At 43.5% G+C, this 26,186-nt stretch overlaps 1 protein-coding gene across 1 annotated transcript in view; it reads left to right on the forward strand.

Moving 5' to 3' along the window:
* The first annotated feature begins 952 nt into the window (after positions 1 to 952).
* TACR3 (tachykinin receptor 3) overlaps positions 953 to 26,186 on the forward strand; it is a 47,867-nt gene continuing 22,633 nt past the window's right edge. The window contains exons 1-3 of the mRNA XM_048508667.1: positions 953 to 1,516; positions 16,338 to 16,526; positions 18,521 to 18,671. Coding sequence (XP_048364624.1) covers positions 1,068 to 1,516; positions 16,338 to 16,526; positions 18,521 to 18,671 — 789 coding nt within the window. The 5' untranslated portion in view covers positions 953 to 1,067. The remainder of the gene's footprint in view (positions 1,517 to 16,337; positions 16,527 to 18,520; positions 18,672 to 26,186) is intronic.

Raw genomic sequence — 26,186 nt, forward strand, 5'->3', positions numbered from 1 at the left:
TTCAAAGCTGTATACTTACTTTACCATGAAGGAATACCACTGCAAATTTGCTAATAACATCTTGGGAAGATGCAAGCCCATCTCCTGAACATCAATGGAAATTAGTTGTTGTGGGCTTTCCGGGCTGCATGGCCGTGGTCTAGTAGATCTTGTTCCTAACATTTTGCCTGCAGATGCTGCCGAAACGTTAGGAACAAGATCTACCAGGCCACGGCCACACAGCCCGGAAAGCCCCCAACAACCAGTTGAGTCCAGCCATGAAAACCTTGGACAATGCATCCATGGAAATGTCTGCTTTGATTTCAGTTGGCTACAGAAGCAGACAAGAGGGGAAACCGGGGCGGAGGACCAGACTTTTAGCCCAGCTGCATGGTTTGGTTTGATGGCGATTTACTTGGGAGTAAATCCCACAGGGCTGAGTATTAACATACGCTCCAACTTAGAACTTCCACCTTAGAAACCGTTTCTTGGAAATTGGAGACTTACTTCCAAGAAAGCATGGCCCGTCTTCTTGAGTCGAGGTGTTGCAGGACCGGCAGGGCTGGGATGGAAACCAGAAAGAGAGGAGGCAAAAGATCCGACAGGGATTTGACCGAGAGCACGTCCGACGCGCGTGATGTGCCCAAGCTATTTGCAGAGACTGGACCAATTGCAAAGGCACGGCCGCACCCCAGATGGCGAACAAACACAGATGCGGGGCGGGGCTGGGGTTTGGGGTGTCCGCCAGCGGAGGGGCTCGAGCACTTGGGGATGAGGAGGGTCTTCACATTTCCCGCCCCATCAACCGCGCGCAAAGCTGGCCCAGGGGAGGGGCCGCCGGGCCAGACGGGGTGGGGGTGGGGCGTGGGATCTTACCAACCTACGAAGAGGAACCGCCTCGACGCCGGATTCACCTAAGCCTATAAAAGTGGCTTCGGCTCCAACTCGCCCTTTCTTTCAGGATTCCGCCGCAGCCAGACGGCTCTTCCAGGGCAGTGGGGGGATCCCAGGCGTCTTCGTCCCCCCCCCCCCCCGCCTTATGTGCTAGCGTGGACGAGGGGGTCAAAGGCTGGGGGAAAGGGGGCAAAATGACTTCGGTCCCGGTAGTGGGCTCGAGCGATGCCCAGACGGACGGCGGCTGGAACGGGAGCCGCGGGGCAGAGCCTTGGCCGGCCGACAACCGGTCCTTCCCGGCGGCGCCGGCCAACTTCTCCAACCAGTTCGTGCAGCCGTCGTGGCGCATCGCGCTGTGGTCCCTGGCTTACAGCCTCATGGTGGCCGTGGCCGTCTTCGGGAACCTGATCGTGATCTGGATCATCTTGGCCCACAAGCGCATGAGGACGGTGACCAACTACTTCCTGGTCAACCTGGCTTTCTCCGACGCCTCCGTGGCCGCCTTCAACACGCTGGTCAACTTCACCTTCGCCCTGCACGGCGAGTGGTACTTCGGTGAAGCCTACTGCCGCTTCCAGAACTTCTTCCCCATCACCGCCGTCTTCGCCAGCATCTACTCCATGACCGCCATCGCCGTGGACAGGTGAGGGGACCCGGGGGATGCGGAGAAAAAATGAGCCCGGGCGACAGGTGGGGAGGGCGACCCCCTCGCCCCTCCTCCCGGCTCAACTCCTCTCCAGCATCTTTCTCTCCCGTGGGGACCAAGGTTGCCTGTAAGGTTTGAACCCTGGCCTGAATGGACCAGCCCCAGGGTCCTCTCTCTCACAAGGAAGGCGATCGCCTTCTTCTGACGCTGCCTCCAGCTTGTCATATTCAGACAAATACACTGCATCAACCCATGGAGGTTCCACTTATGTGACCGGCGTGGTTACCTTTTAGCCATTGGCTTACCTACTACCCTCCGTCGAGCTCTGCCAGAGATAAGACGCAGAGAGCGACAAAACAAAATCCCCTGAGATGACATGTGACACCCCCCTTTTGATTCTGCAGCAAAAGAAAGACGCCCCTGTCCTCCCTCGGTCCAGCGCCAGTGCCCTCGCTGGAGAAGTTTTGCCCTGCTTCCTTCTCGCCTTGAGACTCCCAATAACCTCCCCGTTGTGTGGGGAATGGCTCCAAAAGCCGGCCAAGCAGATGTAAAACCATTCGAATTTCCCACTCCTTTGTGTGATATTTCCTGCATCTGCGTCCTTCGCGGGAGGGGAAAGCAGCCTGGAAAACAGGGCGGGGCGGGGATGCCCCCGCTCAGCCCCACCCGGGTTGCTTCCTATTGTTCCTCGCCCCCGCCCCGATTGTTCAGGTCAGTTTCCTTCTCGGGTCGTTTTCTTCAATGAGCTGGCTGTGGGGCGGAGCCAGGCTAGTGGGCGTGGTCACGGCCGGCATGGAACGCCGAACAAGCCGGCGATTGGCCTCTGGATGCGCTCGGCGTTCCGAGGGTTCCGCGGGTGAATGAAACCCGTTCCATCCTGGCGCGCCCTTCAGTGGGCGGAGCTGGATGATCAGCCTTGCCTTGTCCAGTGGTTTGCGCCCTTGTGGGAGTTCAGCTCTTTAGGTTCCCGGTTCCCCCCCCCCCCCCCACGCAGCACAATAATGAACGTGACCAGCCCTCAGCTTACCTTTTGCATTCCTCAGCGTTCACGGCAGGCATTCTTTATTTCCTTTGAGGGATGTGCGGCAATGCTGTGCTGCTGAGTTTCTCCAGTCCACACCCTTTAATCTTAGACTGCAGTAACGCTCCTTAGGACTGCACTCACTGTTAATTTCTTTGTCACAAGTTACAACTGTAAATTGTAGACGTTTCTGTTTGCATTCGGGTGTGAGGAATCCCCAAGTGGGGCACGACATGGCCAGGAGTTATTCAGTAATGAAAGAATACAGTTTAGCCTCAAAGGTGTTCTCATTGCTGAATTTGCAGTGATATTGAATTTCAGGAGTTGGAGCAATACTGAATTTCAAATCTGTGGCTTTGTGTAACTCCTCTAAAAAATGGATGCTGCAATTTCTGGCTATCAATTTGCTGTTATCAGATTTATAACATTTATATTTAATAGACCATGCAAATAGGAGTTCTGTGGATTAATTTTGCATTATTCATTCTCTTTTCCCCCTCCTCCCTAAAAGTGCTTCCGAGAGTTTTGTTTTGTTTTCCCTGTCAGAGAGATTTAAACGAACTGGGCAAACATGAAGTATTTTAAGTGAGACATGCCATCTTTGGCAGCAATCGCCCCTTGCAGAAATAAATTGTCAAGCTTTCTCCTGAGTGCCAGCCTTCCAAGGGCAACAGGCAGCTTGGCAAAATTCTTTACAAATTTCCTTGAAATTTCTACAGATTCCATTTGCATGCCACACCCATCTGGACGCTCTGAACCCATCTCAGGATTTGCTTTAGGTTAAATTCTGTAGCAACTCTAGCTGTAGACTGCAACCTATCATGGTGTTATGATTAACAGGATTAGACTAATACCCTTTGAGGGCAGTGTTTTCCTACAGGTGAGACAATCTTACCTGATATGTCAACCAAAAGATCAGTTGAAAACCAGCCAGGTTTTTGGAGAAAAAGAAAAACAGCTCTGTGCATTTGTGTTCCAAGCTCTGCATCATTGCTAAGTGGTGGGCAGATTTAACAAGCCCCCCAAATAATATTACCTTGCTTCCCTACTTGCCTGCGTGTTCCTCTTAACTGTTCGTGGCACAATAAACAAAAAACCCCTCTCTAATTATGTACAAGAATTTGTCTGCAGCTAAAAGTGATTAACACAATGCTCTCCTAAAGTTACAGGCATTGAAGTCAGAGGCATAGCAAGGGGGGAAAGCGCTCGGTGCACTGGTGCGTCCCCAGTCCCCATCATGCCCCCGGAACGCCCATGCCACACTCCAATAGGGGCACTCGCCCGGTGTGCGCACACACCCCTGTCCCCTTGGAGCTACGCCTCTGATTGAAGTAAATGGGCTTTGAAGAGTGTGACTATGCTTAGGACTGCGCTGGTAATTTCCCAAGAGGCTCCTTGGTGAATGTATGCTACAAACCTGGTAACCATGTACATGAAGGTGCATTGAATATTATAAGTGCCCAGGCTAGCCTGATCTCCGGGCTGTCCGGGCCCTGCGGGATCTTAGTGAGTTCCGCAGGGCCTGTAAAACCAAGCTATTCCACCGGGCTTTTGGGGAGGCCGGCCGCTGATTGCCCCCTTTCTTTATAACATCAGTAGACCCTGCCGTCCCCCCCCCCTCTTAAGAGGATTAGGATGTGGGACGCCATCTATTGTGTTTTGTAATTAGAACGCTGTGTTTTAACGGGGTTTAGTTTTAAAATGTACAGAGCCACAATTTAATTATTCTTGGTTGTTGTTGATTTTACCTTGTGCTCTGATGGTATACTTTGTGTTCTCCGCTCTGAGCCCTTCGGGGGAGGGCGGTATACAAACGTAATTAATAATAATCATCATCATCATCATCATCTCATCAAATCTCTGAAGCTAAGCAAGCTCAACCTTTGTTAGTATTTGGATGGGAGGCCACCAAAGAAGTCCACGGTCACTATGCCAAGGTAGGCAGTAGCAAACTATCTCTGAACATCTTTTGCCTTGGAAACCCTGGCCTATAGGGTTGCCGTAAGTTGGCTGCCATCATATATATGTTTTTCCATATGGATAAAGAGACAACCAGTCGGTGGTGATAAAGAACAGGCTTCACTAGGAACTAAAAGGTGAGGGTGAGGATCAGCATCAGTTTAGCCAGTATGGTGTAGTGGATAGAGTAGGATTCTGGGAGCCCCAGGTTCAAATTCCTACTTTACCATGAAAGCTCAGTGGGTGACTTTGGGCCAGTCACAGCCTATTTTACCTCACAGGATTCTTGTAAGAAATGGACAGAGAACTATCTTCTGAGCCTCTTTGAGTTCCCCACTGGGGCAAAAAAGCAGTTTATAAATAAACACATGCATGCTAAGGCATCTACATTATGATTACATTGCTACTACTATAATAATTATCTGTTTTTGTTCCTGATTTTATTAGCTTTAACACATTGCTTGCTTTTGAGGGTTTTATACTCTGTTTCAAGGACACAAGCCAAACCACATCTCACACTGAACATCCATGATATGATCCCCAGACATCAGGACTGTGACACTGGGGAAGAGGTTTTAATACCCCCCCCCAACCTTTCCTGAAATGCCCCCAGGGCTGTATTACACCACAAGTTTGAAGAAAAAGAAGAAGAGTTTGGATTTATATCCCCCTTTCTCTCCTGTAGGAGACTCAAAGGGGCTTACAATCTCCTTGCCCTTCCCCCCTCACAACAAACACCCTGTGAGGTAGGTGGGGCTGAGAGAGCTCTGAGAAGCTGTGACTAGCCGAAGGTCACCCAACTGGCCTGTGTGGGAGTGTACAGGCTAATGTGAATTCCCCAGATAAGCCTCCACAGCTCAGGGGGCAGAGCGGGGAATCAAACCCGGTTCCTCCAGATTAGATACACGAGCTCTTAACCTCCTATGTCACTGCTGCTCCTGAGCATTTTTCTGTTTTCATTTGGTCTATTCTGACTGAAAATTCATTTAATGATGGTGGTGTAAGCTATCTCAGACACTGTAACAGAGAGTATTGATGGGCTTCAGTATTTAGAATGAATACATTTCCCATCTGCATGAGAACCAGTTTCTCACATTTCGGTGGCAGTGGTGAGATTTCACTTGAAAAACCCTGTTCCAAAATATATTAAAGATGGAATTATAGGGAAAACATTTGTATGGGTTCTCTTTCAAGTTTTGTGACACCAATAGCAAGATTAGCTGATACTGAAACTGTCTCTGTGTGTATATACAACATGTAAAGGAATTTGTGCCCTTGGAATATATAAGTGTCATATTTGCAGCATATATCCTATAATAGTAAATATGCTCTGCAGAGTGGACTTAGAAATGTATAATTCTGCATTAGGACTGCTTATTAATGGCTTATTTGGGGAGGGGGGGCTCAGTACACAGAAATAGAAAAATGGCTACCCTTTTGGGGTATGTTTGCTGAGGAATAATGATTGCCCCCACACATTAATGATTGCATGGGCAGAGCTAAGGGAAATGGAGAGGGATTTTGTGACCATTCCCTTGGACAAAAAAAATACAGCTTTTGAAACAAGACTTCGTCATTCCTTGTTTGTTCCATAATTTGCTGAAGTTACAGCTGTATTTCCTTGCCGCCTTTATAATGTTTGATTTTTATTTAACTCCATAAAAAAGCTACTCTTAGTGACTCATTTGGGTCCCATTTTCCCTTTGACAAATGAGTCATTTCTGAGCTGCTGCCAAATCCCAGAGATCTGTCTAAGACTTACTACTGTGAAATCTTTCCCCCCCCCCCTGCAAGGAGCCATAATGCCCAGTCAAAACAAAACCTCAGAAGTCCTTTTATCAAGAAGATGCAATAACTAAAAGCTGGTCTGCCACAACAGCTCTTCCCATAATTGTTTGACACTATTTGGGAACTATCCCAAAGTAGTGGAACATAAAAATCATCAAGCTAGAAACAAACACATTTGTTACAAAGCAGAAAGACTGATCCTACTTCCAAACTCGGGATTCCACAACTCCAGCTGCATCAGACCTTAGCTCAAGGCACAGCACACAAGGAAGACGAGATTTTGCAACATATCTTTAAGGTTAAAAAGGCATCTGCAGAAGGGGTCACTTGAATTTGGGCCATGCTGGGAGGTAGAGTTTTCAATCTTTTCCCTCTTGTAAAATTAGAAGATCCACCACCAAACTATTGCTCACTCTAATCAGAACAAAAAATAGGCACAGTTTGAGTGCCTATCTACCCCCCTCCTCCCCCCCATCTTTACTAAGGCTAATAGTGACCTGGAGAAACTTGATTTCTTTTGGGATAGCGGTGTGACAGAAAATGATTAACTCCTACTTTAGCTATTAGTTACAGGTTTGGATTTTATTGTTGTTTTAAATTATTATATTAGAGAAGAAGAAGAAGAGTTTGGATTTTTATCCCCCCTTTCTCTCCTGCAGGAGACTCAAAGGGGCTTACAATCTCCTTGCCCTTCCCCCCTCACAACAAACACCCTGTGAGGTAGGTGGGGCTGAGAGAGCTCCGAGAAGCTGTGACTAGCCCAAGGTCAGCCAGCTGGCGTGTGTATTACATTGTATATTTTATGTTGTTCGCTGCCAATTTATAGGGCGGCCTATAAATTGAAAAGACAGACAGACAGACAGACAGATAGATAGTGCTTTTACATATGCTGAAGTATGCACTTTCAATCCACTTTCAGTGCACTATGAACCTAGATTTTACTGTGTGAAATGGCAAAATCCACTTGCAAACAATTCCCTAAAGTACCTTGAAAATGTAAGGAAACTGCATTCAGTGTGTGTTAATGTCTGCATCTACAATTTTGCATATCTGTCTACCACACGTGCATTTATTTTAGCTATCCTTTGCATATTTATGCATTTACTTAAAAATAATAGGTATATTCACGAAAGGGTATGTGCATAAAGCAACTGCTTACTAGACTTCTATTTTTTTTTGAACATTTGAATATATAAAAGGCTTTCCTAGTCAGACCACTGTTTAGTCTGGATCATCTACTCTGACCAGAAATGGATCCCCAGGGTCTTGGCAGAGATAAGTCATTCCCAGCAGTTGCTACTTGAAATGCCACCCCAAACCATCCTAGCCTGATCTGGGGTGGGGAAAGCCAGAGGGGTGAGGGCTTTCTAGACCATTGGCTCACAGGGAGTTGAAATGGCCAGTCTACTCCTGGTCTTCCTTGCTCCTTTCAATTTGCAAGCACCAAAGCAGCTAAAAAGAATGAAAGTTGTATCTCATCTTCTCCAGTGTGATGCGACTGGGGGAAGGAGGAGGACCACAATAAGGGGAGAGAAAAAGAAAACATGGTTACAATTAAGGAGCCCACAGACTCCTTTTGTGCAAGGGACCACAGAAACCTGCAGTCAGGTCTGCTAACGGACAAAAGATAACTCAGCCTGTAATGTCCACGTGTCCTCCTGTTGTATAGACTGACTAGAGTACTGCTCACCCCAATTTTTCTTTTCAAAAACCTAGGCTGCTTGCCTTTATTGGTTTATAAATCTGATGGATGATGGTTCTTCCAAATGGCTGCACGGTTTAGTGAACACCTTTTTGCCCCTGAACAAGCAACTTGTGAGATCAAGGAAGTCAGGGACGCCATAAAATCCTCTGCAGCAAAAGAACCATGTTAAAGGATACTGTGATTCCCTCTGTGTTTTCAGAAACATTTTCCTTCCTGCTGGTTCTGTACAGAAGCATTCAGCAAACATTCATCATACAACACAGTCTGACGTATTTAACTGCCCATGTGAACAAGAATATGGGGGTCTTGGCCCTGTACTCATCAAAACAACAATAATTGCCCTGATGGGTCAGATCAATAGTCTAGTTCAGCATTCGGTTCACTGATAATTGTCAACCAGATGCTTTTAAAGATGCAAAAGGAGATCATGACCTGTCTGTGTGATACATTTTTATCCCATCCTTTATCTGAAGAGCTCAAGGCAGTATACATAATTTTCCCTTCCCCTTCAATAAATCTCTGAATACCAGTGCCAAGAGGCAATAACAGGGGAAGGCCTTGGCCTGTATGCCCTATTGTTGGACCTCCAAAGGAACTGGTTGGCCACCATGCGAGGCAGGATACTGAACTGCATGGAATACTGGCGTGTTCATTTTTCTTTTTTATCCTCACAGCAGTCCTGTGAGACTTATATAAAGCAGTGGTGCGACCGCACTTGGAGTACTGTGTCCAGTTCTGGTCGCCCCATCTCAAAAAGGATATTGAGGAGATAGAAAAAGTGCAGAGAAGGGCAACAAGGATGATTGAGGGACTGGAGCACCTTCCCTATGAGGAGAGGCTGCAGCGTTTGGGACTCTTTAGTTTGGAGAGGAGGCGGCTGAGGGGGGATATGATTGAAGTCTATAAAATTGTGCATGGGGTAGAAAATGTTGACAGAGAGAAATTTTTCTCTCTTTCTCACAATACTAGAACCAGGGGGCATTCATTGAAATTGCTGGGGGGGAAGAATTAGGACTAATAAAAGGAAACACTTCTTCATGCAACGTGTGATTAGTGTTTGGAATATGCTGCCACAGGAGGTGGTGATGGCCACTAACCTGGATAGCTTTAAAAGGGGCTTGGACAGATTTATGGAGGAGAAGTCGATTTATGGCTACCAATCTTGATCCTCCTTGAACTGAGATTGCAATGCCTTAACAGACCAGGTGATCGTGGGAGCAACAGCCGCAGAAGCGCCATTGGCGCTCTCACATCCTACATGTGAGCTCCCAAAGGCACCTGGTGGGCCACTGCGAGTAGCAGAGAGCTGGACTAGATGGACTTTGGTCTGATCCAGCTGGCTTGTTCTTATGTTCTTATGTTCTTATGAGACTAGGCTGCCCCAAGGTTATCCACAAAACTTCATGAGATTCACAGTGGGATTTGAATCTTGAGTCTCCAGAACCTAGTTCAATACTCTAAGAAGTAGAGAAGGAGTTTGGATTTATACACACCTTTCTGTCCTGTAAGGAGATTCAAAATGGCTTCCAAACTTCTTTTCCCTTCCTCTCTCCACAACAGACACTTTTGTGAAGTAGGTAGGGCTGAGAGCAGTGGTGGGATTCAGCAGGCTCGCACCACTTCGGCACAAGTTTGGTTGTTAAAATGGTGCTTATAAACAACCATTTGTTAAATTATTTGAATTTTACTACCAGAACCGGTTGTTAAATTATTTGAATCCCTCCACTGGCTGAGAGAATTTTAAAGAATTGTGATTAGCCCAAGGTTACTCAATAGGAGTTCGGAAGCAAATCTGGTTTACCAGATAAGACTCTGCCACTCAGGTGGAGGTGTGGGGAATCAAATCTGGTTCTCCAGATTAGAGTCCACCTGCTCTTAACCACGATGCCACACTGAGTGTCATGATTATGTCATACTACAGCTTTCACTGGCACTCTTTCCTTCTGTTGATTTCTGCAGCTAGTAATCAGAAAGATTCTATTCTGCAAAACAGAAGTAGAGTTGGGAGCCATGAAGCTAGCAATAGGACCTGTATCTGGTGTGTAATGATTTTTGAAAAAAACCACTGACAGTATTGCCAACACCAGGTTTGGGAATTCCAGGCATGTTCCAATGAACAAAATGGAACTTACTTCTGAGTAGATCTGTTCAACATTGTTCCCATATTTTTCATTATCTCCCCCCACCCATCCAAGACACAAAACCCCACTGGTTGCAACAAGAAGGTTTGAAACTCCTTGAGAAATGTTGCACTTTAGGTATGCTTTGGCATTGCTCAACTATTTTGGCTGAGGAGGGATCTCCAAATTAGCTTTCAGTTTAGCTTTAGCTGAAATCTGTAACGCTCCCACAGCATTCTACTCACTGCACTATGCTTTATTGTAGCTTTACAGCAGTTTTACAGTATTGTGAGATAGGAACAGATAATGCTGCTCTAATAATGCTATGTAGGGTGGTGAGAACCACAAAGGATTGCGAAGAGCTCCAAGTGGACCTTGATAAATTAGGTGAGTGGGCTAAGAAATGGCAAATGCAGTTCAATGTAGCAAAATGCAAAGTGATGCACATAGGGGCAAAAAATCCAAACTTCACATTCATGCTACAAGGGTCAGTGCTATCAGTCACAGACCAGGAAAGGGATTTGGGCGTCTTAGTTGATAGTTCCATGGGAATGTCGACGCAATGCATGGCAGCTGTGAAAAAGGCAAACTCTATGCTGGGGATAATTAGGAAAGGAGTTGATAATAAAACTGCAAGGATTTTCATGCAACCGCACTTGGAGTACTGGGTTCATTTCTGGTCGCCACATCTCAAAAAGGATATCGAAGAGATAGAAAAAGTGCAGAGAAGGGCAACAAGGATGGTTGAGGGATTGGAGCAACTTCCTTATGAGGAGAGGCTGCAGCGTTTGGGACTCTTTAGTTTGGAGAGGAGAAATCTGAGGGGGGTATGATTGAAGTCTATAAAATTATGCATGGGGTAGAAAATGTTGACAGAGAGACATTTTTCTCTCTTTCTGACAATACTAGAACCAGGGGGCATTCATTGAAAATGCTGGGGGGAAGAATTAGGACTAACAAAAGGATCAACCCCCCCCCCCCCGCCCTTGGAGAAAATGGATGCTTAGGCATGGTACCCCACCTTGGTCCCTCTCCTCTCCAGGCTCCATCCCAGAGTCCATTCCCAAATTCCATTCTGGATTGGTCAACCCTACCTCCACATCCCCAGCTAGAGGCCAGGGGACCTGGCAACCCTAATTAGAAGCTCAGGCCCGGCATGTCCTCATCGGCCCTCTTTCAACTCCTCTTTAGAGCTCAGGCCCAGTACTTGCTGCTGTCTTGGTCTCCGCTTTGCTTCCTCCTCCCCAAACTCCTCCTTCCCCAAATCTCTAGGAATCTCCCAAGCCAGAGCTGGCTGTGGTTCCTGGGACTGCAAAAAAATAATCGTTTCCAGGATCAGAAATGGCCGTTGCAATGAGGGGAAGGTTGGTAAGATCTGACACCCTTCAATGGTCTTTGCATTGGATCCAACCCACTGTGGTCAGTGAGGGTTACTCTTGATATAATGTGCATAGGATTGCAGCCCAAGAATTTGACAAAGCTTCACTTGGTACTGCAGTCAGAGGGAGACTGTCAGTGGGTGGGCTGAAGGTACTTTCTACAGCCTGCCTTAATGTAATGTATTTATGGTTTATTGCTTTCAAATTTCTATTCTGCCTTATCAGTGTTTAAGGTGGTCTGCAAGAGACTCCAATCTCATAGTAAAATATCACTCATTGTCAGCCTAATAAAAGTTTCCATTGCCTGACTGTACAGCCATACAATATAATTGCTTTTTAAATGCTCTGCAAAAATGGTGAGTGTGTGTGGGGGGGGGGGGTGTTACATTGCTTGCTTCACAGAAAACCATCAATAGGTTTCTGAGCTGCTATATGATAAGCAAGGAATCTTCTGCATTACTGCAGCAAATCAACCAATCTTTCTATTTTCTACTTCCCTGGAAGCCTGAGAACTTTAAATGAGAGAAGAGTGAGAACGCACCTTGATTCCTACAAAAAGCCTCATAACAAAACATTTTATTACTGCTGGTATTTGGCATGCTGTTCACTCCCTGCTCTCCCACAGTAGGAATATGGTTTGCTGCTAGCAACATTAACATTCATAGACAATAATTGCCACTTAATTTTTAAAAGCAAATGGAAGAAACAGAGAAAGTATTTTAAGGATTCAAGTGGCACCGTGCTGTGTTTTAGCAGCTAATACAAGGAAGCCCTAAACAAGGTATCAGAATACTTCTGCAGTTAGTTCCATGTGTCTCAGAGTTTAATAGGTTAGATCCAACCAACTTTTCACTTACTTTCACCCCAACAAACAAGAAAGAAGCAAAGGGACTAGGAAGAAAAGGTAGAACTTCAGATTAACATGATTTTCATAAGTAAGGGGTTAATTGACCCAGTTCCAGCTTTTCCAACGGTCTGGAAAGAAGTTTTGTTTTGCATATTGTTTCACAACTACTTAAATGTAAATATCTGTCTATAACAGTTTGACTGTAACATCTTAAAGGAGCCAAACTAAAAACATGATCTAAATTGTAACCAAATAAGAATAGAGCTAATGTAACAACTTGTCTTTATGAACCTATCCACTTACCTGCTTTAAAATTTCCTGATATTTACTACACGATGGCCGTTTCCGCACAGCCACAATGGGGGTTGGGTCGCATGAACAGTCCCAGAAACCACCGGGAGATACCAGCTGCTGTTGAGCTGGCCGTCGCCTCAGTCCCCTATTTCATCTTCTATGCCGCAGTCCGGCACATCAGCTGAGGCCTCAGTAATACGCCCCTGCTCCTGGCGCGACCAATTACCCAGACGGCTGCAGAGACGCGTAGGTTTCTTAATCGTCAGAGGGGAGGGATGGTTTCTCTCGAGCCGCTGGCAAGCCGCTTCCATAAACCTTGCTGGGGAAGCGAGGTCGGAAAGCGGCAGCTTCGCGCCGCTCGGGAGGCGCGAGGGCGGTGCGGCTGCGCAGCAGCTGCGCCCCCTGTGCGAACAGCTCCCTGGGGACGGCATTTTTGCCATCCCCAGGGCGCTGTTTATGGCCCGTGCAGAAAGGGCCTTTCAAAACAACTTTCATTTTTGTAAATAAAAACTTCAATTTTCATCTTTTTAAAAAAAGTTATGAAGAATCTGGCAACTGAGTTGTTTTTCTGACAGAAGGGAAAATGTTATTTTGTTTTACCTCAGAGCAAACCTCTGACTGGCTGAGAGTTGCAGAAGAATCTTAGCAGCAGAAGAACCTTATTTGTTTTATTGTGAAAGTGGGACAACACAAAATGAAATATAAAGATATATCAATACCTTTACACTACGACTTTATTATAACAGATAACCAGCCACAGATGCAGGCAAAACGTCTGGAGAGAAGTTGGAAACTTCCACAGCCCGGAAACCACACAGCACCCAAGAAGTTGGAATTCTGGGACTTGGTCCCACCTGGTAGTTGGGAACTTTAGGCAATGAGCCATAGGAGGGTTGTCAGGCCCCCACCAGAGAGGCGAGGCGAGGCGAGGCAAGACAGAGGGCAACTCCTGGCTGACCCCTGAACCAGAGGTGATTTTCCCTCCAAAATTTCAACTGTCAGTTTATGCAGCCCCTTGGTTATCTGTTATGCCAGCCACAGATGCAGGCAAAACGTTAGGAACAAGATCCACCAGACCACGGCCACACAGCCTGGAAAACCCACCAGAACCAGTTGAATCTAGCCGTGAAAGCCTTCGACAATACATACTGCCCATCAATTTCACTGTCTTCCCAAGTAGGGCTACCAGACTCTAGGTGAGCCCTGAAGATCTCCCAGAATGTCAGCTGATCTCTAAACTACACATGTCAGTTCCCCTTTAAAAAAATGGCAGCTTCGCAGGTGGATTCTATGGCATTACACCCTGCTAAAGTTGCTAATTTCTTTAAGCCCCAGACTTCTATGCCCAAGAGTTCTTGATCTTGGGAAAGAGAAAAAGTTCTTTCTACTTTGAATAAATGCCTTTATTTTAGGAGATTTTTTAAACACCAACTTTAGAATAAGTTTGTGAGTATAATGTCCATTCATTTGAAGAACGATCCATATGGATCTGGTTCCTTATTCTTATTTTGGTCTGAAAGGTATGATAAATCCAATTGCAGTTGCAAACAAAGCCACTGAGCTCATGAATTGAAATTGGGAACTCTCAAATATAAATTTTTCATCTCATAATACAGGTTGATCTTGTGTGGTGTGAACAATACTTTCGGAAAGAGAAATTTGGAAGTAGACACCCATGTAAACCTGAATCCATTATGCTCAAGTAACTCAGCTTGACAATGTAATTTTCAATGAAGCATGTGTTAGAAACTGATCTCTTTTTCTTCAAAGCAGAAGCATGAAAGAACAATAGTTTGTATAACAAAAGGGAAAACAAAGGCATCACAGAGGATTTTAGAATGAACTGGGAGACTGCTGTCCCATTCGACCAAATATGAAAGCAGATGATTTATTATACAGAAGGAGCTGAAAAGAATATTTAGATTTCAGTTATACATAACACAATGATTCTATCTTCCCACCCCATACCTATGGAATTGTCCCTGAAGTATTCATTCCAAAAGACTATACAAAAATCCACTTTTGACGAAAAAAAGTTTTCATGCTGCAAGATGCTTAGGAACCCATGCCTTATACGGAGTCAGGTCACTGGTCTATCAAGCTACTCTGACCTACAGTAGCTTCTTCAGGATCTCAGGTGGAAGTCTTTCACACAACCTATGATCAAATCCTTGAATTTGCAAAATACTGACCCTGGCACCTCTTGTACATAAAAGCAGGCTATCTTATTGTTAGCTTTTCAGAGATCAGATTGATAGGAAGCCATAGCAGTACCTTGGTTGTGGCATTTCCTTTGTGAAATTCTGTTCCCAGGACAGCACAAGCTCTGGCTAATAAACAGGGTATGAAGACAGCCCAAGGAAATTATATTTTATAAATGTGAGCCCTATTAAACATTCATGCCCTGTGCTTAAACAATCCATTTAGGACGTGTCTTCCAACTGAGAAAGATGGTTCCATCACTGAAGCAGGAAATGCATCCTGCATCATTTTTTAATTGACACTCTAGCCCTACACAAATGACCCGCAAAAATGGCCAGTCACTGTGCAAGGTGACAGAGTGAGTGTGAGTGTGCTGGCTCTGCCTCCACATGCTTGCTGAGTTTTCTTCACGGGGCAAAGATACAAATGAGTTGCCCATCCCTCCCCTCCCGCTGATGAACAACATCCTAAAACCAGTGTCACTGATCACGGAACTTCTGAGTCTGTGTTATTTTTACTTTGTCTAGTAGTATGTTCCTTTGTATTCCTCCATTAATTATTGATGTTAATTCCGATCTAATATTCTGTGACTCCTTCTTTAGGTCTGCTCTTAAAATAAGATCGCTTGCGTAATTTCCCCTTTTAACCCATTGAGATTTTGCCGTGGGATGTTTTCTGGATGACTTATTTGCAAAGAGAGTAATTGTAGGCATTTTTGAAAGCTGTAGTAGTTCTGCTTATGATAGGGAGTATGATATTATGATAAACACTGGCCCTTATTTCCACTGTCTGTAGAAAACAGTTTTGGTATGAAGCTGTTTCCAGCCAGGCAACTGGAGACAGGTTTTAACCAAACTTCACCCACTGTTTCCACAACTAAGTTTCACTTTTGCCAAAGGCTCCTTCAGGTGCTTATAAATCAGTTCAGAACTCCCCTGTCACCACTCCTTGTAACCAAAAGGTCAGTCCTGAATGCCTTTAAATCCAAAGATCTTGCATTATCTGAGCCACAAGAGTTTGTAATCCATTTGGTACCAAAGAGCCCCATAACCAACTCCAGTCCAAAAGATTAAACAAATCTCAAACAATGGGTTTTATCAAAAGGGTATCTTAAATGCTTATAAATCACTCTAAAAGCTTCTCCCAACTGAGAGAAAGTCCACATATCTCATCAAAGGAGATAAAATCAGCTTTGTCTTGAATCTCATTTTGAAGGCCAATTTTGCTGCACATTATATCTTGGAGAATTACAGCGTACTCCTTCGCAGCGATACACCAACCTCAATCCTTTACAGTCAATTGGTTTAGACCATCTTAAATCTGCATAGGATTGCACTACCGTTGTGCTTGTTGGAACAGCTCGGTCATCATCACAGAGTTACTTTGGATGTCTTTGTCTATATTATATGTAGTGGAAAGTAGATTTTACTGTGTACCATATAGTACCTTTTTCCCAGCCACCTCTAGTTTGGTGACATTTCTGTGGTATTTTTGTTTTACCAGATATATGGCCATTACTGATCCTCTAAAGCCCAGACTTTCTGCCACTGTTACTAAAGTGGTGATTGCAAGCATATGGATTCTGGCATTTCTGCTCGCCCTCCCTCAGTGCCTCTTTTCAAAGACTGAAGTGATGCCCAGAAGGACACTGTGCTATGTCTCTTGGCCAGGTGGCATTAAACAGCGTTTCACGTAAGTGTTTGAAATTCAGTACACTTTTGATAGACGTTTCTGTCTCTTGAGAGCGAAAGAACATAGTATTTACCAGAAGAGATCAGACAAAAGGTTGTAAAGATGCTAAATTAGACCAGAATATGAAAAAGTCTCAAGCAGGTTCTTTATAGCAGTGTGAAAAATATGGTATGCAGGCGGTACATCCATTTTCCTCTTGATTTTTAGATCAGTTTCTGTTATTCACAGATATTTTGCCTTTTTTATAGATTCATGTGTCCCAGATATTCCATAATGCCTGGCAAATGAAAGGGATAGATCCAGCCAGCTTTCCCAATCAATTCACTCAGTTCTCCTGTTTAAAGCCCTTGTTGTCCTGCTGAAAGCCTTGTCTGTGCAAGTCCTATGTACCACAACATAGCCTTTTGGTGGTCATAGGGGACCCCTTCCTCCCTTATTCATGTGTGGAAAAACTAATTGGATCCAACCAGTGGAGGGATTCAAATAATTTAACAACTGGTTTCAATGGTGAGTTTCAAATAATTTAACAACTGGTTGTTTCATACAAGCACCATTTTAACAACCGGTTCTGCCGAAGTGGTGCGAACCTGCTGAATCCCACCACTGGATCCAACCCTTTCCTCCAATGCTATCATTTCATCCACTCATTTGGCCATAGCACCCTTATCTATCTAGTTGGGCTCTGCAGAAAGAATAGGTAGTATTTATAAATGCTAAAGGGCCTTGACATTCTGATCTTCAACCCAAATTAGTCTTCAGTGATATAAGAATGTACAACTATTCCTGCTGTATCTCAGCAAGGGTATATCTAGTCCTGTTACTTCCCACAGTGGCTGTCCAAATGCTTCCACTAACCTCATCTCTGCTGTTTCCCTCCCTAATAACTCGTATTCTGTTTCTGAAATCAATGTTCCATTTAGCCATCATGGCTCATAGCCATTTATAGATCTCTGCTCTATTAATCTGTCCAACCTATTTTAAAGTTATCTTCAGTAGTGACCATTATCACATTTTGGGGCAGTGAATTCCCTAAATTAATGAAGCATTGTGCATAGACCTATACAGATTAATCTCCCAAAGGTACTGCGAGATTACCCCAAGACCTCCAGCAAAACAGGAATTTATGATCTATAATAATGCCTGCTGCTGCTGCTTCGAAGTGTAGTCAGATGCAGAACACCCAATTGGTAGCTAGAAGCAAAAGAATGGGAATTCTTTCTTTCATGCATGGCCCTTTTTGCTCCCTCCTCACTAGATATAAGAATATTAGGTGACGTGTTGGATTAAGATGTGGAGGCCAGTACGTGGGGGAAGAGTTCAGCATTTTTATCAACCTTATAAAGTTTAGCTCAATATCTAAATATGTTGGTAGACTTATTGTGACTTGATGAGACTGTTTATGTCCAAATAATGCACTTCCTCTTGTTTACAAAAAAAATTGTCTTCTAAGTTCAACTTTTATTTCTTCTAACCCCTCAGAAAGTAAAAATTAAGATATATGTGCTAAAGCAGCATAGGATACAGCAAGTCTCTCAAACAGTGGGTAAATTTGTGCTTTTACATATTTATTCTGTTAAAGCAGGATGTTTAGGATGTAGAAAAGTAAATATTGTATTTTCTCCCAATTTTCTACTTTTTGCTAAAATGTAATGAAAAAAGCCATGCCCTCACCCAATAGCTTCAGCAGTCCCAGAAATTACATATCTAAGGCCCCTTCCACACACGCAAAACAATGCATTTTCAAACCGCTCTCACAACTGTTTGCAAGTGGATTTTGCTATTCTGCACAGGTTCAAAGAGCACTGAAAGCAGTTTGAAAGTGCATTATTCTGCATGTGCGTAATGAGCCTAAGATGGGGAAGGAATGCTGTAATGTCCCAATGAAGCCAGGTAACTGCCTCTAACCCAGGAAACTGGTTGTTTTTCAATACAAACAGACATTTCTGTTGTGACCTTCTGAAACAGTGTTTCAGCTGAATGTTCTTGTGTTGCAGATACCATGTCTCTGTGATTGTCCTGGTGTACTGCTTCCCACTGCTTGTCATGGGGATCACTTATACAATTGTTGGAATCAGCCTTTGGGGAGGTGAAATCCCAGGAGATACATCAGACAAATACCAGGAGCAGCTGAAAGCAAAGAGGAAGGTACTGTTCCACTAGGTCTTCAATTGTTTTTGATGGTTGATTATCTCTGAAGCTCCAAGAAATGTGTTTTATTGTTAAAGTTGCCAACTTTTGCTTCAAAAATATTGGTCACATTGGAATAGCCAAGATATGGAGTCAGATAACTGGACACAGCAGATTCAGGGCAGATAAGATAAGATAAAAGCAGGGAAGAGCTGGGTGAATCAGCAGCTGAATTTGGGTGGAGCCTTGCAAAAAATGCATGGAACCCTACAGAGTCTGGAACTCACCAGCTTCTAAGTGCCCAGTGTAGTTTCTCTGATAGAACATGGTTTTAAGTTGAATTCAGCCTGACCACTTGACAACCTTATTCATGATTCTTGCATTATCCATGACCCGTCTATTCCTTCTCTGAGGTCTGAATTGTAGAGTCAATATTATTCCCACTGAACAGACTGAGAACTGAGACTGACTTTTAAGAACTTACTAAAGCAGCAGCATTTAGCTGGTTCTTTAATTAAATAATCTGGCAGCACTTTAAAAAAACTGTTTTTTAAAAATATGTAGGGATTTGTGTTAAAACAAAAGTTTGCTCAAGAATGAGCACTCCACTTGAATGTAAAGTCAAGCGTGATGTGATGTTTGCTACAGAGGGGAGCACAGGCAAACCCTAAACAAATGGAAATGTGACCAGAAACAGCAGGAAGGGATGCTGATAGATGGCTCCACAGGGCAGGGGAGAAAAAGTTTGGGGCAGCCAGACCAAAAGAGAGAGTGGGTGACCAGGAGTCCATACCGAAGTGGACACAGTCCCAAAGTGAGATGGTTAAGGTGCTCAGCAATAGCGGACTGCGCTCTGCTTGCTTAGCTCATGCTCCTTGCAGAAGTCCTAGGAAGCAGAGCGCAGTCTGACTTGGATTATCCTTATAAGTATTATAAATGTTATTCTTGAGTACTAATTAATCTAATAAGCCTTCAAGTTGTGACTACGAGGTTGGCATATTATCTAAATTCCGACTAGCTTATTCTGACATGTTTGGAGACATTTTGCTGCATTGGATTGTATGCCAATCTACTTTATGTTGCTATGGTTCTATATAAGTAAAACATTTCATTTTTGCACTCCAGTGGGAGGTTTCTTTAACATTAGCTGTAGCCCTTTTGGTACAATTTTGTCTTCTGTTGGCTGTGTGGTTTTGTACCAACCCCTTTTTCTGACTATGGTGGAACTCCTAGCTATGTCAGCATGGTAGGGTTGTTCCGGGGGCTGGGCTGACCTTAGTTGACCCCCAGAGCTGTTTGGCTCCCATGTTCTGGTGGAGTCACTGGCAGAGATATACTACAATTTTCATGGCATAACTCTATTTGCCTCTATGGGGGCTTTGAGGTGAGTTCTTTTTTTTTTTTACATTTTTGGGCCCCCCGCACTATCTTTGAATAGCTGAACCCATCACTCTTAACATTTAGGAAAGGGTAACACCCCATTTAATGTTAAAACCTGTAATGCAACTGCCAGTACTGTTGGTAGGCTTGTACTAATCAAATTCAGCCTAACCCTCGCCCATCTGTGTGCATATGCCATCAAGTCAATTCCAATTTATAGTGATCCTATGAATTAATAACCTCTAAAATGTCCTATCTGCCCATCTGTACGTACTGTAAATGTTCAAAATTTGAACAAGATTATTTCTGACATTCAGAAATCATCTGAGGATTTTCAGTTTGGTAGTTATACTGGCGTTTTACTTCTGGTCTCACTGTCACAGACAGTGGGAGGCAAGACAAGAGAGAGCAATTAGCAGATACATACCCTAATATTACTAACATAAATACTGATTCTAAAATGAAAAAAAATACCTGAACTGACTCCATGTTTTTTTTTTCTTTCTCTTGCACACACCTTGTAGTTTCAGAACTATGAAAAGAGAGACTGGTTCTACTGCAAACTGCTGAATAATCAGTCCAATCCCTTCATCCCCTAAAAATATAAGTATTGAATAATTTCTCCATTTTTAAATTAGATTTTCACTAGAATAACAATTAGGAGGTATTGCCAATATTGTTAAGCTTAATTCCCTGTTTCTTGCCTGAGATGATTTTAAGTCATCTTTTTAAAAATTATTAGAATAAACAAAGAGCAACAAATATTCTTAAGTGACCAAAACTAAAAAGCAGCATAGTCACATCTAGAGAACTGGATTTGATTGCCCACTCTTTCAGATGAAGCCTGAAAGATCTGGGTGATCTTGGGCCAGTCACAATTCTCTGAGAACTCTCTCAGCCCCACTTACCTCACAAGAGGTCTGTGGTGGGCAGGAGAAGGGAAGGACTTTCTAAGCCACTTTGAGACTTCTTACAGGAGAGAAAAGTTGGGTATAAAAACCAATTCTTCTTCTTCAGTATCCATAATCAACAAATAACACAACCACACTATGAAAAAGAACAACACTACATAGTAAAATGCTGAGATTGAGGATAAACATTGTCCATCAAAGTAGATGAACCAAAGTTGTCACAGAGGAACATTCAATCAGTCCATTCAATGCCATGTGACTCTAAATATTTTCTTCTTATTATGAATGGTCAATACAACTAAGAACTGTAAGCTTAATGACCTCCTCTGGCTTGACTTTATTCCACTAGTTTACAAACAAAGATTGTCCAAATAAAATCTGTTTTCCCCCTAATCGTAGTTGTTAGCAAAATGATATTTTATCCATAACCATCATTATTGTAGCAGTGGTGAACCAACAAACCCCGCCCAAATCAATGCTAAATACAGCACAAATGGTGGTCTACCAGCTTGTATCCACCCTCATGTACTAAAGACTCAGGGGCATTCAAGTTTGTTTGAAAGGGTGGGAGCTGCTGGTTTCCCCCTCCCTTACAGCCCCCATTTCCCCTGTACTGTTCTAGAGGGTCCACAGACAAAACACCTCCATAACAAATTTCAGGGGTCCCAGTGGACAACAGTAGGAGGGAGCCATTGACGGAATCATCAGTCACTCTTCTGCTCATTTACGTAGCTGGTGACTTTGTTTACATTTTTCCTACTTCATTTTGGGGGCCTAAAGCAGCTTATATTCTCCTCTCTTCCATTTTTTCCTCACAACATCCTTGTAAGGGCACAGTGGAGTCTGTAACTGGCCCAAGGTCACCCCATGAACTTCCGTCAAGGAGTGGAGATTTGAGCTCGGCTCTTCCAGATCCAAGCCTAACACTCAAACCACTACACTACATTGGCTCTCTATTTAAGTGTTCTTGAGTCTTTGCTGTGTCTTGAACATGTTATAGGCCATTCTATGCAAATGAACCTAAAATATTAAAAAATATGTCAATAGACAGGGAGTTTGGCACAGAGAGAGAAAATGGAATGGAAACAAAAACTTGTGGGCTTGATTTACACAAGGGAGGGGAGATCAAAATAAGAATTTTTCAAATTAAAGTAGTAAAATCCATTAGCCTCCCTATTCTTTAATCTAATATATATTCAGTTCAGGGCAATCCTCATTTATTTATTTATTTATTTATTTATTTATTTATTGTTTAGGCTTGTATACCGCCCAACCCCCAAAGGGCTCTGGGCGGTGAACAACATAAGATTCAGTATAAAAAACATAAAATCAAATATAATTTAACCACTAAATACATAAGTTAAAAACAGCAATTCATACATAGTACAACAGTGTAATGTAATTTAGTTGTTGTGAGCTTTCTGGGCTGTGTGGCCAAGGATGTAGGGTATAGGGGGGGTTCTTGGGTTCGAACCCCCCGCCATTACATGTCGGAACTCCGCCCCCCATTTTTGGGTTTTAAAAATTTTTTAGTGTTTTTTTTTGTTTTTGGCCTGCAGGGGTTCAGATTTTAGGCTAGCAGTGCCAAAATTTCAGGGATGTTTTGTGAGACTCTCCTGATGATTCTACCCAGGTTTTGTGAACTTTGGTCCAGGGGGTCCAAAGTTATGGACTTTCAAAGGGGGTGCTCCATACCCCATTATTTCCAATGGGAGCTAATAGAAGATGGGGGCTACACGTTTGAGAGTCCATAACTTTGGACCCCCTGAACCAAACTTCGCCAAACCTGGAGAGCCTCCTAAAGATAACCTGAAAGTTTGGTGCTGCTAGCTCAACAATTTCACCCCTGACAGCAGGCACCCCCCAAATTTCCCCAGATTCTCCTTTTAAATCCACCCCCTTCGGGATGAGAGCCCAAATTCTCCTTTTAAATCCACCTTAAAGGGAGAATCTGAGGTCCCCAGTTTAAATATTGAAAGTGATGCTGTTTCAGGTTGGGGGATAATCCACCCCAAAACGGCGTCACTTTCAATGTTGTTTTAACTGGGGACCCCCTTGAAGGTGGATTTAAAAGGAGAATTTAGGCTCTCTAGTTTAAACACCATTGAAAGTGATGCTGTTTGGGGGTGGATTCCAGCATCACAGCAGCCACCCATGGGGAGGGGGTCAGATTTTGCACCGGGCTCCATTTTCCCTAGCTACGTCTCTACCCACAGGGGAGGGCAGAAGGGGCTGCCAGCTGCAGGCTGGGAGCCCAGTTGGGGGGAGGGCAGGGGAGTCTGCCATCCCCAGCCTCTGAGAGCTGCTTTTATAAGCACTGAGGCCAGGGGTGGGGCTTGGGGAGGCATGGCCATGCCCCCAGGAGCAGGTGGGAGTGTGGCCCACCCCCGAACCCCCCCTCATAAAAAAATCTATACCTACGTCCCTGTGTGTGGCAGTAGTCTGGTAGTTTTTGCTTCTGATGTTTTGCCTGCATCTGTGGCTGGAATCTTCAGAGGTATGTCACAGCTAGATATTTTCTCTCTGTGGCTCTCCTCATTCTTAGTCATCTTTGTAAGTTTATGTTGGATTCCCTCTAATATGGTCAACATTCTTCCAACTGTTGGCTGCATTATAGACTTAACTTCTTCCAAACTCCAAGAAATGAGAATACAAAGCCGAAAATTACCAGAGTTGGGAATTGGACGTACATTCATAAGAATCCCTTCCAGTTAACGGGGCTTTAAGAATGAAGTAGATGCTAAGTTCGGTGCTGTCGGAAGAAGGACAGAAACAGAAAGAGGTTTCCGGGCTGTATGGTCGCAGATTGTTCTTACCCTCTGCGAGACCCCTGGAAGATGCCAGCCACAGATGCAGGCGAAACGTCAGGAGAGAATGCTGCTAGAACACGGCCATACAGCCCGGAAACCACACAGCACCCAAGTTATTCCGGCCGTGAAAGCTTTCAACAATACATTGAATCTAAGTTCCATTGTCATCAGTGGAACTATTAATGGAGTCCATGGAGTTGCCATTGGATGTTCCCAGAAACAAATTTTGAAGCAAGATTTTGCTGCTTGAACAAAACTCTTGAGAAATATTGAGGGAAGCAGCAAGAATCTTTTTTTTAAAAAACAGAGCAGGGGCTGATTTTAAGTTTCTCAACCTTGCTGATGCTACCAGAAGGTTCCTCTTCCAATATCACTGCTGCCTTTCATGATTCTTCACTTTCATGTCATTTTTCCAGTCACAAAATTTTTCCATAAAATATATGAAGGTTTCAACATCATTGATACCTCATTAAATCAGCATTCTACGTACATTCAGAATGGCATGCACAGTGTGTATAAAAGTTGCCTTTTTAAACTGTATAACCTTTTCAAAGAGATCTGCAGTACCAAAAGCAAAGATCCAAAGAAAGATCCACACAAACAAAAAGCAGAGATCCAAAATTGTTGACAAATATATACATACACATACACACACACACACATTAAATGAGGAATAATCATTCATTCCTGGATCAAAGTAGTGACATTTCTGTAAAGGGTGACATGGATACATCCAGGTTTGCTAAGGACAGAAATGGTAAACAAGGGGATTTTTTTATTCTCTGGTGTTCACAATTTACCTCTGTTATGCTAGTCTGGTTCCTGTTGATATACAATGATGATAATGTGTAATCGAACAATTCAAAATGTGTGCAGGTGTGCAATAATAGCAACATTATTGACAAGTTCTGTCTGTATCTTTCTTAATTCACTTTTCTCATAATGGACTTGACTGGCATTTATTTTAAAAACAAATATAATTGTAAGTGGACACTCAGTGGGGTACTTGTATGGCTTGGCTTTCAGATCAGTGTATTGTTCCTTCTTCCTGTAATAAACCATAATGATCTTTTGATTTGAATGAATAGCAAAGTTGTTTTGAATGCAATTAGCTAAACACATAGAGGGTTATGTGGTTCGGCTTTTGATTACAAATGGGAAATACACAGTGGCACCTGCAAGTAAGACAGTGTGTGCCCAGGCAAAGCCTAAAAGTCCAAATTAATTGGAACTGTGGTTAATCCTTATTAACTGCTAGATCCCTGCAAAGAGTTCACAGGAGACCTTTCAGTGCACAAGAAACTTTGCCAAGAGAATGGCAACTAAGATAGAAGCAGAAGGACTATTTTGCAGTTGTGGAGTACCCTTTACTGCTTCTTTATCTGGAGCACAGCAAAATACAAAACGTAACTTCAGGAAGGCCTCTTTGATACACAGTTCTGTGAAAGTTGTGTTTAAAATAGAGGGAAACTCTCATTTCTCTTTCATTGTTACATTTAAATCTAGATAAAGGTTTCAATCTTGCCTAGAATTTCCATAACCTAAAGGAATTTTGCTGATTTCTCCACCCCACAGTGATATCGAGACTAGAATTCTATAATATTTAATATACATATATATAATATATATAATATATAATATACATCAATGTCTCCTCAAAATGAATTCGAAAATTTCAGTTGGTGCAGAATGTCACAGCTTGGCCATTACCCTGTTTCTCTGAAAATAAGACAACCCCTGAGAATAAGACGTAGTAGAAGTTTTGCTGAAGTGCTAAATATAAAACATCCCCCGAAAGCAAGACGTAGCAAAGTTTTTGTTTGGAAGCATGGCTGTAGAACAGAACACCAGAGTATGCAGCTATGGAGCAGAAAAATAAGACATCCCCTGAAAATAAGACATAGCGCATCTTTGGGAGCAAAAATTAATATAAGACACTGTCTTATTTTCGGAAAAACACGGTATTAGGAGCTGGAAGGACCATACATATTACTCATTCTGTACGCTCTCTACTGACTGCCCATCAGTTACCAATTAATTTAAAGCACTGAGCATCACAAGCAAACCATTCACAGCCTTAGAGTCTCATATCTGCAAGACCATCTCTCCCTCAATGCTCCACTACTACAGCTTAGTTCATCTGACCTAGGCCTCCTGCAAGTGTCAACCTGCAAATAGGCAAAGTCAACAACTGCCCATACACCTGCCTTTTCTGTTGTGGCAACTTTAAAGGATGGAAGTTCTACAGTGGCGTCACATCTCCACTGAGCTCCCTTCCCTCTTTATGTACTTTCCCCTCCAGGAATTCCCCAAACCTAGCAATTGTACACACTCCAGAGTGCTAGATTGTTATTTACTAACTTTATTTACAGTGTCTCTTTTCCCCTAAAAGCCAAGGCAGGTTACAGAATATAAAACTGCAACCAGATGAC

This window comes from Sphaerodactylus townsendi, linkage group LG10, assembly GCF_021028975.2.
Source record: "Sphaerodactylus townsendi isolate TG3544 linkage group LG10, MPM_Stown_v2.3, whole genome shotgun sequence".
NCBI classification, from domain to species: Eukaryota; Metazoa; Chordata; class Lepidosauria; order Squamata; family Sphaerodactylidae; genus Sphaerodactylus; species Sphaerodactylus townsendi.